This window comes from Symphodus melops (genome assembly GCF_947650265.1).
Source record: "Symphodus melops genome assembly, chromosome: 1".
NCBI classification, from domain to species: Eukaryota; Metazoa; Chordata; class Actinopteri; order Labriformes; family Labridae; genus Symphodus; species Symphodus melops.
Genome location: NC_136691.1, coordinates 4,454,736 through 4,470,986, shown reverse-complemented (window position 1 = coordinate 4,470,986; position 16,251 = coordinate 4,454,736). Strand labels below are relative to the sequence as shown.

Here is a 16,251-nt window from a genome sequence, read left to right as displayed (position 1 = left end):
CCAGATATGATCATTTTTTTCATGCTGAAATTTCCCTCGGGATCAATAAAGTATCGATCAATATCGAATCAAAATAATGAAAAAAAAAAAGATGATCATATTTCTAAGGTGTTCGCACATCCAACTACTTAATAAAGAGGGTCACATCGAAGTGCCTCATTGAAAAGAAGAATCCGGACCCCTGATGTCGCTAAGATAGATACTTTATTGATCCCGAGGGAAATTCAAGCATCACTAATTTATTAGAAAAAGTATTAGCCATTCCATCTCCAATCCTTTTTTAGGTATCTATCCTTGCCAGCAATGTTTATAACGTGTAATTTAAATGTATTTGTTTTTCTGTAGGGGGAATTTGTGAATAGAAACCAAAATAAACTATAATTCTACTAAATCTAAAATTGAGCAAAATCAAGCTCCTGACTCTGGTTTGTTATGAATCTCTGCGATGTGAAAACAAGTGAACAGAGACACGAAACACTGAACATCATTGAGGACAAAACAAGTTAACTTAAACAAGCTTATTTTTAATGGATCTGCAAAACTGTTTGAATTTCCAAAGAGAACTTCTGTACCTCCCCGCCCACAGTTACCCAGCGGCAAACGTTACACAACGTTACAGAAACGCTTCCACCCAACAGAAATCTGCATGCAGGAAAAAAATAAAATAAAAATAAAGACAGAAAAAAAAAACCCAAAGAGGAAAAAAAAAAAAAAAGTAAAATAAATCATACAGATAAAAATAAAACATCAATAAACAGGACATACTGTATAATGCCATTCTCTTGGCTGGAGGAGAAATTCAAACGCTTCTGCTTCGGCTCAGTTTCCTCAACATCGGGAGTCTGAGCCGACAGAATATTAAACTGTAATTTCATTGGGTGGATGTGGCTCCGCCCACCACACAGCCCCGCCCCTGTCTTCCATATAAGGCACAGGACAAAATAAACCCCACATACAAAAGGAGCTAGCCACACCTCTGTCACTTGGTAACAAATTGTAAATGACCAAATACGGTTAGACAACAGAAACCCCACTAAAGTGTACAAAATGTTAATCCTACATTTGTCTTTTTTCTTTGATTTTCTTAGTTTGATTTCCTCCCACAGAGGGTGAGTGCTGTGGCTGGGTATGGGAAGGGGGGGTTTAAGGGTTTGGTGAGGCTGTCCAACAAGGTGAGCTCAGGCAAAGGAAATATTAAAAATATGAGCTTGTCTTTTCTTTTTTTTTTTCTCTGTTTTTCTTTTTTTTTTTTACAACCTTTAAAACAAATGACAAGAAACGTGACTGGATTTCTCTTTTTATCAGAAATAAAAATTATCATCAGATGGAAGGATTGGGAGAATATGGGTGGGTGTGTGGGAGGAGAAAAAGGAAGGAAAGGAAAGGAAAGGAGGGAGGGAGGGATTAGACGAGTGAAGTGGTTTATTGTTTTTATTCTGATAAAGAGACAGAGTGTCAGTGTGCAAGAAAACTCATGAGACAGGTTAGAGAGCGAGAGAGAGAGTTAGAGTTAGCAGTTAGAGAGAGAGAGTATGTGTCAGAGTGTGCGTGTGTGTGTGTGTGTGTGTGTATGTGTGTGCGTTAGTGTGAGTGAAACAGACGAGTAGTTCAACTGCAGCACTTGCTCTTCCAGCCTGGGACTCCACTTCCACCGCTGATGTCGACGTTTTCACTGTTGGGCTCTTTTACAGGCGTCTGGCAGAGAAAACAAAGAAAATACAACTCATGAAACTTTAACCGAGAGCTCTTCTGTAAAAACGCCACATGAGACGGCGCCTAAACTGTCCTGGTACTTTTCAAGTCTTCTGACAACTTAAAAGCACCGCAGGTCACACCGACACATTCACACGCTGCTGTCAGAAGAAACGCCGCTGAAGCAGCGAGGGTTAAGTGTCTTTCCCCCGAGGACACAGCGGACATGTTGCTGCAGGAGCTGGGGGATCAAACCCTCGACTTTCCTGTTTTAAGAGACGACCGACTCTAAACCACTGACGCTGGTTGAACGTCGTCAGGCGAGGAGGGAGTTGACCAATGAGAGACCTGGAAATAAAACACAGCGGTGCCCAGCGAGGTCCGGCCTACAGATCGACACGGGTCGCCATGTTGCGTTTGAAATCTCACTTGGACTCATTTCTTCAAAACACATTTTAAAAGTCCAGTTGTCGTCGGACTTGCACAATGAGTCGACTTTTTTGTTGGGCAGATTTCGTTTCAACAGAGTGAGCGAAGCAAAAAAAAAAAGTCACTCACATCAACTTTACATCTTTTCACTAAACAGTTACGGCTGCAACACAACACAAACAGAAACGTTTTTAAAGTGGTCGAACAGACAGGAACGTCGTCTCTGCCAGTTGTCCAGCGTGAAATGAGTGCTGTTGTTGTTTTGGGACTTTAAAGTGATCAAGTGTTGAAACGCACGTGAGGATCTTGAAGCTGTGACAAAGTGAACACCATCCTGAGTTTCAAACTGCATCCTTTAAATCGAAGGCACACAGGGACACACAAGCGTACGCACCTTTCTCAGGATGTCTTCTGCTAACGTGAGGAAAGCCTTCTCGATGCTGACGTTGGCCTTTGCGCTCGTCTCAAAAAACCTAATGCCGTGCTCCCGTGCGATCTGTGGAGGAGAAGTCAGAACGAAGAGTCAGAACGAAGAGTTCAGCTGGAGAAGCTCCGGTCCAAAAATAAAAGTGACTGATCGTCAGCGCAGGACACGGATCAGGTGTCCCCAACACACACACACACAGAAACACACACCTCCCTCACTAGAATGGAAGAGTGTGTGTGTGTGTGTGTGTGTTTGTACTAGTACACAGATCTGGATCTAATGTTGCTAAATCTGCAGACAGACTCGTCACTGCTGGTTCTCTGCTAAAATGAGACGCAGATCTTAAAGGCAACACACACACACACACACACACACACACACACACACACACACACACACACACACACACACACACACACACACACACACACACACACACACACACACACACACACACACACACACACACACACACACACACACACACACACACACACACACACACACACACACACACACACACACACACACACACACACGTTTCCATTTGTTTTTTTCAAAACTCAAACCTTTTATCTCCTTTTTTTATTTGACTCTATTTGGTGACAGATTGTTGTCATTGTTATATTTTAACACAGTCCCGTCTTCTGGATCTGAAATGTGTTTTCAGTCCACTCGAGGCTGAAACGTAGCCGAAGGTGGCGTCGAGGTTTTTCTAGGAACTGAGGGCCCACTCACACTGCACGTCTACAACTCAGCCAATCAGCATCAACGACTTCATGCGGTGGCCGACTGCATCATCTCACCTGCTCTCCCTTGGCTTTTGGTACAACCCTCTTGTCCTCCATGTCACACTTGTTGCCTAGCAGCATCCTCTCCACGTCTTCATTTGCATGCTGAAAAAGATTCAGAGAGCAGATTGTCAGTTTACCTTTCACATCGGTGACATCACACTCGACCGCAGCTCGAGATATCGTCACACAACCTCTCTGCAGAGTTCTTCTACATTCAACCCACAGTTTCAGTTTTTCATTCACTCCCTTCCACGATTTCAACGATTTGCTCTCAATGGATTTTTTTTTTAAGAACCTGAACAAGGAAATGTTTTCCAAAGTTGCATAAAACGGTGACTAAGTGATGGCGAAAGACGCTTTTTTAAATTTTCTTCTTTTTTACAAACCTAACAAAAGGTCAGTAAACAACACCCATCATACTACCTGCACGCCAGAACCCCTGCATCCTATTAGCCCCCTGTGAGGGGCGGGGGGGTCTTAGTTTGCAGGAAACTCATTGTGTTTCCTTTCCTCGACCGGACTCAAAAGGTCTTTAACAGCCAGGGGGAGAAAAATGATAAGAAAGCGTTCCAGAATAAAGCCCGAGCCGGCCAGTCTCTCCTAATGGGCTTCATTCGGCGTGCAGCACCTTCACAGTGATCAGCTGACCATTAAAGACAGAGACAGACGCAGCACGAGGAGGGTTTATGGGTTTGATGGTTGGCACAGATCCAGAAGATTACACTCATAAAAAGAAGAACGATTACAGAGACGAGGAAGAAACAACAACGTAGACGAGCGTGGAGAAAGAAAGGACTCTGCCGTCCTTCACGGCTCAGCAGCAGGACAAACAGACGACGACATGTGACCCGACGGCTCGTCTGATTCATCTCATGATCGCCGCGCTACGAGATCAAGCCTCTGCCCTTCACGAGGAGACGCTCTCACCGAGGACTCTGGACAGCAGCTGTGACTTTACCCTCAATAACTTTACACTTTGATATGATGGAACAGTCTTAATATCCGCTTTGATACCAGCGCAGCAAAATTAATTAACTGCCAAACGTGCACCCTGCACACATGACAACAAGGGACCTACTGTTAGGAAAAGTAAAGACAACATTAGGAGCATTTTTCTGGGGACAGAAAGGCAGATGGGGGGAGCAGTGGGCGGAGCTTGTAGCAGCAGACTATTGGTCAGGGCTTATTATCTCGTGTATTGTCACACTAACATTGACTGATTTGTTTTCAGACAATAGGTATCAGGGGCGCCAGAAAGCCTCGGGGCCCCCACGTACAGAGGCTGTGGGTTCTAATCCGACCTCTGCCCTTCGCTGCACGTCATCCCCGACTCTCTCGTCCAAACACTTCCCGTCTCTCTCCAGCATTCCCCTCTGAGAAAGGAGGACACGCGCCTGCTGACTTTGTATTCTGTGAAAGTCGTACAGAGAGAAAAAGTGGAGCGAGGAAAACGTGGATGTAAGGACCAGAGCAGAAAGCTTCTTTAAGGATGAGAGCGGAGAAACTCCAAACTCAAGACTCCTGCTTTAAGACGTGAGGAGGCCCGACACTTTGAAACATTTACCACAAAAAACAAGCGGAACTCAAACTTCAAACTTGTGTGGATCCCCTGACGTGATAACCTGACGTCGAGTCAAACTCCGATAAAGTGTAGGCAACGATAATGAGCTGGTGACCCACGTGACAAGAGCAGAAACCAGGGTTAAAAAGTCACTCATTTTTTTGAACCTGCCACTTTTTAACTAGCAGCGTAATGCGCTGACCTTCAGTATCCAATCACAGCTTACGGTACAATCAGCCTGTAACTGGAGCGTAAATGAAATGTGCGTGTGTTTGCATGATTTTGAATAGAAAGCTTCACGAGGAGCTGAACAACGTGTGAAGACAAAAACAAAAAAAATCATCTCATTCAGCCGTTACTCGACGGAAGAAAAGCAACAACAACATAATTCATGAGTTTATCAGATGCTGTTGTTTACCGGAGATAAACCACAACACGACCTCGTGTTCTCCTGCAACCAGCCAGATACACACACACACACACACACACACACACACGGTTCATCTGTTGTAGTTTAGTCACACACGCCTGCTGCACGCTCGTCATCCAGCCACGTTAGCAAAGCTGGCTGCATTCGCTCACACTATCGATGTCGCTCCGTCAATATGCCAACAACACTCGACACTCTCGCACACATCGTCCGAACATCAGAGCGTCAAGTCATTCACCTCGTCGATGTTGCGCAGCCATTTGCTGATGTTTTCGAAGCTCTTGGCGTTGGTGATGTCGTAGACCAACATGATGCCCATGGCTCCTCTGTAGTAGGAGGTGGTGATGGTGTGGAAGCGCTCCTGGCCCGCTGTGTCCCTAAAAGCAAACAGAAACAAGAAGACTGATTCAACCCTCAGTCGACCATCGAGGAGCTCCAGCTGATTTTTCACTTCATGGACACGTTCATTGTTTGTCTGACGACAGGTATCACAAAAGATGTTCACTATTTTAATCTCTTTCCCGGCTCGACACAGTCTGCTGCATCCAAATATTCAGCGTATAAATAAATAGGTTCTTGAAAATGTCTGTGAAAGTGAACCGGCCAGTTTTGGTTTACAAAACCTTCAATCTGATTCCTGTGCTCAAAGAGTCATTTAAATATCGAATGTGCAACGAGCTCATCTGTTCCTCGGAGCAGGAAGAAGATCTCACATTTATCTGGAAAAAGATTCTTGTTCAGAGTGTTACAAGTTGAACCTGGTGACGGTTCATCGGTATCAGCCTGTCAGGAGAAACCCTGAGAACATGACGAGAGGAAGCTCCAGACACAGACCAGGTTCAGTGGACAGTATCAGGATGAACGTGATCCAGTTTCAGATCCCGTCTAAATCATGAACCAGTGACAAAAAACTTACTGTGAAACTAAATGATGTGACACACATCCTGGATGGAATTGTGTGTGTGCAGTGTTGAGAACAGGTTTTATAAAAGACTCTATAATCAGGTGAATTAAAGGGAAATCAAGTAAAGGAAGAGCAGGGGGAGGATTGAGCTTGAGCTTGAATTTGGTGCTGACAAAACTTAAAACTCAACAGATGATCTCTGAAGAGAATTCAAAAACTGCTACCTTAACTATCAACCATTTATTTACTAATTCAAGGAAGACACGCCCATTACAAACCCTCAGTGCCCACGTTTACACAAACTGTCTTTTCTTTCTGTAAACCAGCCGACGATGTCTCATAAAACTGGAGTTAATTTTTTATTGGCCTTGAAGGAATCGTCTCCTTTCTGCTCTCTGATTTATTAACGCTGCTTCCTCTTTAACATCATGTGTTCGTCTCCTTCCTAAAGAAACTGAGGACAGCCGAGTGTTCGCACTGCGAGACATTTGACCGACAGATGTGACATGTTTTCAGCCCATTTATCATCGTTCTTCAAACCTCGCTTTTCTTTTGAATATCAGTATGAATATTGATCACTTCAGTCAGTCTCTTATCACAGCTCATTGAACATCTTTGTGTTGATCGCCTCGCGGTTATTTCACACGCCGCTCCGTGAACACAAGTCCTCTCTGAAGGCGGCGGGTTCGAATCCAACCTTTGCCGCATGTCATCGCCCACACTTCCTGTCCAACGAAGGCAAACAAGTCCCCCGAGAAAACAAGGATCGCTTCGATGTTGACAAAGCCATGACATCATTTCTGGTCTCACTTAACAGATCAATATTTAAGTCTTTCAGTCCTATATGTAATCTCACCTTTACACCTAAACCCCATTTTTGTTTTTTTTGCAGTATAATCTGTTACACATGAAGACTTTGGTTAGAGAAAGTCAGCTGGACTACAACGATAACCCTGCAGCAGAGCTCCTGATGGACTGATGACCATTTCCTGTTCTCACATTTTTCTGGGCTTGAGGGACGCATGTCAAACAGATGTTTCCCTGTGATGTAACAAACCGTCAACAGGCGAGAAATGAGAGGAAAGACTTTTTTTTTTTTTTTAAGCGTTAGTAGATTTTACAACCCGGTACTTCTTTCCATCACGTTGGTAAAGAAATTAAAAAAAGGAACTTTTTAAAGAGCTCATTCACTCACCAGATCTGTAGTTTGATCTTCTTTCCTTGTAATTCAACAGTTTTGATCTTGAAGTCTATTCCTGAAACGAAAAAAAAAAAAAGAAGACATCAGCAAAAGCCGATAAAGTCGAACAGCTGACGGAGGAAAAAAGACACACGACAGACATTTATGAAGGAGATATGAGTTTTGTCGTCACACAGACAAGAACAGTACGTCTTCCTGTCTCTGCAGCGTCACGCTCAGAGCGTCAGCCTATCAGCACACGGCCGTGTAACAATGGGCGCAGGACGCACAAAAGAAGCAGGTCACAGAGAGAATTCAGGCTCAGGCATGAAAGCTGAGAAGGAGCTGCGATGTACTGAAATGACCTGGACACATTAACAAACCTGTGCGTACACGCGGCCTGTCGGAAACCTGATATTAAAAGTGTGTTAGTCACATCGAATGTTGATGCCTTCAGGGTTTGATTTGTGGTTGGAAAAGTTGGATGTACGGTGCAGGGAGAGGCCAAACTGTGGTCAGAGATGTTTCTCAAAGTGGAAAGAAGACTTTTAGAAGTTTGTTAGTTTTGTTAAATTCATTTAAATAAAAATAAAAAAACGGTGCTATGAAATATAAACTGAATTTATTTGTGTTAGAGGGAAAGTGAAGTCACACTAAAGCTTTACATGACACTTTCTTTAAAGTAGGTTTATGCTAGAAGTGGGCGTCGCAGGGTGACTCAACATGTGGCTCACAGCAGCTTTTTCTCTACAACACAGTGAGTCTTAAATCCTTACACATAATATCATATGTAATTATAGATATAATAAATAATGACAAGGATGCATCATGATATGTGATGAACTGAAGAATGTAAAAGGCCCCTAAAAAGAAAAGCTGGGGCCGCAGGTGGTGCAGCGGTTACTGCGTCCCCATGTAAGGAGGCCACGCGGGCGGCCCGGGTTCAACTCCGGCCCATGGCCTCCCTCCCTCCCTCCCCACATCACTCTTCCCTCTCGTTCAAAAAAATAAGCTGGATGAATGTTTTTATTCCAGGTAATTAGGTGTTTGGTTTCTTATCACTCTTAAACTTCCTGTCACCGCTGTCCGACACGACCCTGTCGTCTTCTTCAGAGATCCCGCCGTCAGCGTTATAAGAAGTCTTTAGCGTCACGGTGAAGAGCGGCAGAGCTGCATTTTTTTGTTATTAAATGATCAATAAGAAGAAGAATCAGATGATAATGAATTGCTGTATCGACACTTTGTCCTTCCTCAAGTCTGTGAAGTTTTTATTCATCTATGAACTGAAACCCAATAAATTCCAGGGCTTGGAAAATCCACACTAAGCTATTTACGTTGAATATTTCTTTGTAGAATCAGTTTTTCTTTTTGCACAAAACATTTGGAACAAAAGGAGAACTGATGTGTATTCGATGTCCTTGTTCCTGACTTTCAAACATATTCCACACATGGAAAAGCAGCAAATCCTCCCAGTTGGGAAGCTTGACCTAAAAAAGTTTTTTTTTGCTGTTACCATAAAACTCGATTACCTAAAGAGCTGAAAATCCCTTCTCTGACGATAGTTCAAAACAGAAGTGAAACTCCATCATGAAAACGATCATATTCCAACCCACAAAGACAAGCGAGCTACAAAAGTGAAACTACAACAAACAGTCATAATAAATCATGTGCTCTCCATATCAGTCAGGGTTATAATCATCATGGTGAAGCTCGGGAGGCCCCGGAGGAGGCCACGTTGAGAAGCGGTGACTCAGACTGAAACTTTTTGGCCGGTGTTTTTCCTCTTTAATGGTGAGCTGTCGGTTCAGCTCTGGTCAGAAACTGTTCATGGTTAAAAAGTCAAAAGAAACAGCTGTGCTCTCGAGGTGGGGCAGTCATGTAATAATGATCCACAGGCTGCCAAGGTGTGACTCACTGGATATTATACACTCCCCAGAGAGAGGGAGGGACAGAAACATATAGAAGTTAGCTGACAAAAAAAAAAGAGACACGGGGGATTGTGAAGAGGAGACGGCTCACTAAAACAGAAACACCTGAAGACCAACAACAGATTCACCTTTTGAATAGAGTTGATGAAACAAAGAGATGACGAGGTTTAAGTTCACTGTGGTGCGCTGCTGGCTTAGTGGTTAGTTTGCCCGCCACATGTTGATTAAAGAGGCTGCAGTCTTCAAATGGGAGAAACGCTGGTTCAAATCCGACCGGTGGCTCCTTTGCCGCACGTCCTTCCCCCCTCTCTCTCTCTCTCTCTCTCTGATTTCCACTGTTCTCTCCAACAAAAGCTCAGAAAGTTAATCTTGAAATAAATAAACGATCAGACTCCAGGGATGACATAATATTTGTGTCTTCCAAGGGATGAGTAAAACTGTTTTTTTCCCCGATGAGCTTCTCTGGCAAGTCGTCAAGGAAATATGTGCGTTGTGTAATCACACATGAAGCCGATCACTGGAGAAACGAGGCCACTCATTCCAGGGGAGAATGAGACTTTCTAAAACACTTAAAAGTTGAATTGGACGTTATGACCCCCCCCCCCCCCCGATCAGCTTTCAATCCCAGAGGAACCATTCCTTCCACAAATATGAATCCCACTGTAGCCGCTCGCCAGTTTCCATGCAACATTCATGGCGTTTAGTTGTGGAAGGGATTTCAGACGACGACATCATGCATATGCAGCACTTCATTTATGCATAACCTCTCATTTCCAAGAAGGACGGACAGAGAGCGAGGGACTGGAGATGAGGATGAGGGGCTGATGAGGGGGGGGGGGGGGGGGGGGGGGGGGGGGGGGGGGGTTTCCGGTGGGGGTATTTTGAGGAGCAGCTGTGCATGTGTGTCTCTAAAGGTATGAGTGCTGTGTCAGAGGACCGACCCACTCTTGTTTCGCACGTCCTGGTTCTGCTGGTTCTTCACAGACCTCTGGTACTGGTGTCGTGGACTGTTTGTGTTTCGGGCTTCTTATAAAGTGAAGGGTTGGATTTATGCAAGCTTACATTTTGGATTATAGTTATCCTGTGCGTTGTGCGCTTGCTGCACGTCATCAGGGGTTTGTTACTTTGACTAAACAAGCAGTCCAAACAATAAGCACTGAATTAGACATCTGATTGGCCATGAAGAATTTAACTTATTTGAGCCCCTCAACAATGACTGTTTTATAAAGTTTTATGTTTTGTACGTTCACAAAATTTATCATTTTCAGCCACTGATATGATAAACGTTATTGTCCTCTTGGGGAAATTTTTCTTGGCCTTAATTGGTCAGAATAAAAAAAGTTATCCAAGTGTACAGAAAATTGTGATGCGTGCATTTGCACGTTTTCATTATGTTAAACAACCCAAGAGAAATCAAAGGACTCATCTACAGTGTGAATACACACATACAATAAAAATATGACTGAGTGTTATTAAAGCAGAATATAAACGTCGCGTTAAAGGGCTCCAGCATTCGTCCTGAAATCCTGCCAAACAGACTTTATCTGCAGTTTAATAACACAACAGTCCGAGCTCCCTGAACGTACATGATTGTGCTGAATGACAGTGAAGTTTCAACACACCGTGTGCTGCTTTGTTTTGAACACAGATGGAGGACAAAAGGCGAGCAGAGGCTGAAGAGTTGATGGTGTTGTAGTTTTTTTTACAGGGGCAGCTCTGTCAAAAAGATTTTAAACAAAAACCTCCACATGAGCACAAATATTCTTATTAATGTCACGTAGCCGAGAGTCGCTCTCAAAGACGCCGTGATGTTAGGCTCACTGAGGAAGGTAAACGCAGCAAGGGAGCACTTCCTCAACTGGATGACATTAATTATCACATGGGACAGTTTCACTTCAAACACTATGATCACCTCGGCCCCTTGTCAGTGTGAAACTCTAGAATCAGTGTTTTTTTACTCGACTCGAGTATCCTTCGAGGTATTCATGAGAACAGAGAGAGGGTATCACAATCCGCATTAAGTATTATTCTTTAAGATTCATATTAGCTGTAAATGTAGAGAAGCATTATTTAAAGCTAATATTACTAGCATCAGCTACTGAGACAAATATGTATGTTTCCGTTTGTCTGATAAGCATTTCACCTTTGCATAAAGATCACTATCAAATAATAGACGGAAATAAAGAAATGGATTTGTGGTTGAAACGTGGCGTCAGTGAAGCTGAAAAAGGTAAATAAAAGGAGAGAAACAGGGAGCCGTAACAGAGCTGCACTCTTCAGGACAGTGTCGGCATCGCGAGTTCTCAAAAAAGCGTTTGAATATCCAGATTGTTGCTCAGTAACTCTGAGAGTGACGGTGGAGCGGTCGGTGTGTAAAGTGTCTGGATCATTTAGATCAAACCCAGCAAGTTGATTTGAATATCTAAACAGTAGCGTTAGAGCTCATTATCTCTTTAGCAGTGGACTGAAATGTACTTGAGGGTTGACTTAGAACGTGTTAAATAAACTTCATGTAGGTTTTCTGCAGGTATAAAAGCGACCAGGCACTGAAGCCCTTCACTCGTCACCTCTGCAGAGAGCCAAAGGTCACTGTCGGGCTTTGACTGCTGAACAACCTGTCACGCTGCATTCGACCGTCGTCACGCAGCCTTCCCTTGAACTGATGAGTGCCGTCATTGTGCCTTTAACTTTTAACCTCATCACCATCATTTTGTTAATCATTTGGCAACACATATTGCTTACTAGGAAACAGGAGCGTAATACAACACAAACATCAGCTAATTCCAGGATTCAGCATCAGCCAAACCATAAACACAAAAACATCTCCATGTGACCCGGAGCTTTGCTACACAGCGACTGCTCAACAGTGCTGCACCTCAACAAATCTAATCTGGCCTGGATGTCTGTGGGAACACAGTTGCCCTTTATGGTTGTGTGTACAAGGAACACAGTCGAGAGGAGTCGACACTTAAAGCTGCGCTTCAACCAAAGTTCAACCAACAGATCATGGAGGATGTGATGCCAGTGTTCTGCAAACATTTAACTTTGCGTCTTGTGTTACGTTATTACTCAGCACTGATCTTAAGCAACAGGAGTAATGCGATCCGTCACTCGGGCTGTGAAAGGACTTGAGATAGTTTGACACCTGACTCATGAGAGCGTGATGCTGGACGCATGCGTGGAGGTCAGAGGGAGGGGGGGGAAAAAAGGCAGATGATGCCACCCTGATGGATTGTTTATGTTTTCTTTGAAGAAGTCAGTGAGGGCGACTTTCTACCCGTAACAAAGAACAAGTACCTCAGTACTTTCCCAATGCAGTTTCTTTTTCAATTCAAATAAACTTTATTTGTCACCGGGGGGCAATTCAAAGGCACACAGAGAAGTAAATGAACGACAACGATAATACAAATTAAACCAAGGACAAAGTGACAACAAAAGAATAAAGTGTCTTTCACTTTTATTCACCGTTACTTTTGTTGAAACAGTGTCAAACAATTTAATCTAACAATAATTTTACAAATAAATATAAACAGCTCAAAGACTTGAATTTAATCATTTGGTTAACAAGTCTTGTGATTCACTCAGCTCCTTCAAAATCAGGCCACAAAACTATATTATTCACTCATTAAAAATATACTTTCTCCAAAACAATCTTGCTTGTTAATAGCTGTGTTTCTATCACTACTACTTTTACTACTAGTACTTTTACATTCTACTGTCTTTGAATGATGTATAATCTTTCTTTTGCACTTTTTTCATTTCTGTTGCAGTCTGTCCTTAAACTTTGATTTAATGTATCTCTGTTTTTATGTCTGTAAAACTCTGAATTTCCTTACATTGTCATGATATTACTTATGAATTCATGTTAAAGAGTTTAACTTACAGTTCTGTAAGTTTTACTTCAGTAAAGTCTCTGAACGTTTTTTCTATCACTGCTTCAATTTGTACAAAGATGTGTGTAAATTGTATTATTACAGGGTTTACATTAACATTAATCATCGTTTACATTATATACACATACATATACATTAAAGTGGCTGTCACCTTTTGTAGCAGCAGTCCGGCCCTGTGTATTCATGCTATCCCAGAGTAAGCCTTGTTAGCTTTGTAGCCTCTGGGTCAAGTGACATGACAGCATTTCCCCTACTATCCTAAACCGGTTATACTCGCCAGTTCTGTCAAGTTTATCTAAAAACAATAGTTGCGTTTTGTCATTAAAGTCACAGTCATGTGCAACCCTTGTTAATAACGAGGTTTAGATGTTATATATGTTAAAAGTGCACAACTAGCTTTACCACTAGCGAACCTGTGTGTAGGCCTGCAGAGGCATGCTGTTAGCACGCAGGCTAACCAAATATGTCCTGCCTACCATTTCCAGCTGCAGGAGAGAGGCGACTGTGCCCCCCCTCCTCACCCAGCTGTCAAATGAGAGGGGGGGGGGGGTTCAACTAAAAATCAGACACACCTGTAACAACATATGATCGAGCACGTGAGGCTCTTCTTACCTATGGTGGAGATGAAGGTTGTGTTGAAGGCGTCGTCTGAGAAGCGGAACAGCACACAGGTCTTCCCCACGCCCGAGTCTCCGATCAGAAGCAGCTTGAACAGCAAGTCGTACGTCTTCTTCGCCATTGGAAAAAAGCAAGCTTGGGACCAAACCACACAAAGATACAAAAAAAACAAAAAAAATGGTAACCTAAACACACCTTATGTGGAGCCTAAATCCAGCTCCCGAGCTTGACTGTTAGCGCTGTACAATCTGGGATTTGTTGATTAGCTTGTCGAGCTAGTTAGCTAAATAACCACCCAGATTAACGCGTCCGAGAAATTATCTTATTATTCCCGAAGCCGGACTGTTGCCCCCCCTCTCTCTCTCTCACAGCATGAGAACAGAAAGCAAAAAAAAAATAGGATATCCTCCCCGTGTGATTCCTCTTTTCCACTCTTTCTCTTCTCCCACACAGTCGGCACAAAATGGCTCCTCTCTCTCTCTCTCTCTCTCTTCTCCGACTCTTTCTTCAAACTAACGGTGAGCTAATTCAAATTCTCGGCACACCCCGTCATACCCAGAGAGCCCCCCTTGCCGCTAGCTCGAGCGAGAACAAAAATCTTGATGATAAAGTGCGTCAAATTCACTGTCTCGTTTGAGTTATTTCGCTTCTTTCTTTTTTCTTTTTTTTTTCAGGAGAGATTAGAAACCGAAATATACGACGACCGCCGCCGTCGCCTTCGAATGGGAGCCACCGCCGCGGCGACACCCTAGGCCCGCAGACACGCCTTTCGCCCCGCCCCTTCTGTCAAATTCTTCGCTTCTTTATTGGTCACAACTGCTGTCAATTTACAAGGGGGCTCGAGTGTGATTGGCTGTCTACGCACAACACAATCTGAGAGGGTAAAAGGGCGTTTTTTTATATAGTTTTTTTTTTTTTTTTAGATTAGACAGAAAGGGCAAACGTTACTGCGTAAGTTACTCGGACATTTAGGCTCAAACCTCCCATTACTTCATTGATTGAAATGTATCAAATGAGCCAATATGGCTGCCGGTTTCATGCGGATTTCCCTGTACGTTCCAGTTTTCATGGCAAACTGGAATTAGACGCACTGAGTTTCCCAGTTGTGAGTCAGGGCATAGTGATGTCATTTATATAAAAAAAAAAAAAAACTTTTGTGCTTGTTACGGGCGTTAACCCCACATCCCTAAGAACAACAGGGACATTTATCCTCTTAAGTATTATAATAACACTATCTAGCTTTAGATTTGTCTTTGTGTGTGCGCGCGCGCGTGTGTCTTTCCTTCTTCCGCCTGTCAGAGTAGTTTGACTCTCAGACACTCCTTTAGGAATGCCGAGTATGCCCTGCTTTCTACTGCCGAGTACAGACTTGCCACAAACGGAGACAGGAAGAAAGAGAGACAGAAAGGAAAATGAAAAACGTGTAATGTTGACCTCTCTTCGTGGAGGCACTATAAATTTAAAATCAGGAGTTGAACGTTTTCTACAAAATGACATGGTAATGAAACCTCGTAAAAATCAAGTCCAGTGTTTGGGCTTCTTAGGGTCCCATTTTTATTCAATCATATATGATTGGATGTGTGAATATATAAATACTGATGATTTCATGTTTAACCAGAACTCTAATATTGAAGCTGCGTAAGGTGGAGCTTATCATACAACCAGTGATAACATAGCATCTTTCTGCCGGACGCCTCTTTGGCAGATGAAAATATTTTCAAGACCCAACACCCATCATCATACTCCTCATATAGACAAACACTATACACACTGTCTGCTACTCTCTTTGCTAACAACTTCCTGTATTTGTAGAATTCACCTCAAACACAAAAAATACAGAAAAGTACTGGGGGGAAAAAATTACAGGTCACTTTGAAAGAGGAAGTAATTTAAAGCGATACTGTAATATGAAACCTCCAGATTTGTGACATCTGGTGGAGATTCGTTTTCAGTCTGACACTTACCTGGAAATCCCAAGTAAAAAAAATGTGTGCATTGTTTTTGTTAAGCTTTGCCAGGACCGCCCGTCAACTTAAAATAAAAGTGAATCCCAATGACGAAACAGGAAAATGTGTAAAGTTAGATGTTCATGTGTACAGAGAAAGGGTTAAATAACAAGTTATTATAAGTCTCTGGGGTTCATTAATGTCTCACTTTATGACTTCCCATGGAATTGTTGGTGGGTTCTTTACACAAAAGGGGAAATTTCACTCTAACTAACAAAAACCAGACCACGCAAAGAAAGTCCAAAACAGATGCTATACAGAGGTCAAAAAGGTGAAACAGAGCAGAAGCTTTTACGAAGATCACAAGATTCTTTAAACCGAACTTTTAGAGCCACCTTGATTTCTATTTCAGCCTGCATTTTTATTGTGTCCTTGCTCTGTGTTTTCAC

General features: G+C 42.9%; 1 protein-coding gene across 1 annotated transcript; it reads right to left on the bottom strand.

The window, feature by feature from the left end:
• Positions 1 to 503: 503 nt before the first annotated feature.
• On the bottom strand, positions 504 to 14,624 carry rab10 (RAB10, member RAS oncogene family). The gene is made up of 6 exons (XM_079363101.1): positions 13,851 to 14,624; positions 7,433 to 7,493; positions 5,572 to 5,710; positions 3,355 to 3,444; positions 2,516 to 2,617; positions 504 to 1,695 (listed from the first exon to the last, which is right to left on the bottom strand). Exons 1-6 carry the CDS (start codon positions 13,975 to 13,977, stop codon positions 1,609 to 1,611), a joined length of 606 nt encoding a protein of 201 aa, XP_079219227.1. The 5' UTR covers positions 13,978 to 14,624; the 3' UTR covers positions 504 to 1,608.
• Positions 14,625 to 16,251: the final 1,627 nt, after the last annotated feature.

Bases quoted from the DNA above. Each gene is read 5' to 3' on its own strand.
- rab10 (XM_079363101.1), bottom strand. From the start codon at position 13,977: ATGGCGAAGAAGACGTACGACTTGCTGTTCAAGCTGCTTCTGATCGGA. The intron at 3,445-5,571 runs GTGAATGACTTG...AATCTTTTTCAG, and splicing joins GGCTGCGCAACATCGACGAG to CATGCAAATGAAGACGTGGA. The intron at 2,618-3,354 runs GTGAGATGATGC...TCTCCTCCACAG, and splicing joins CAAAAGCCAAGGGAGAGCAG to ATCGCACGGGAGCACGGCAT.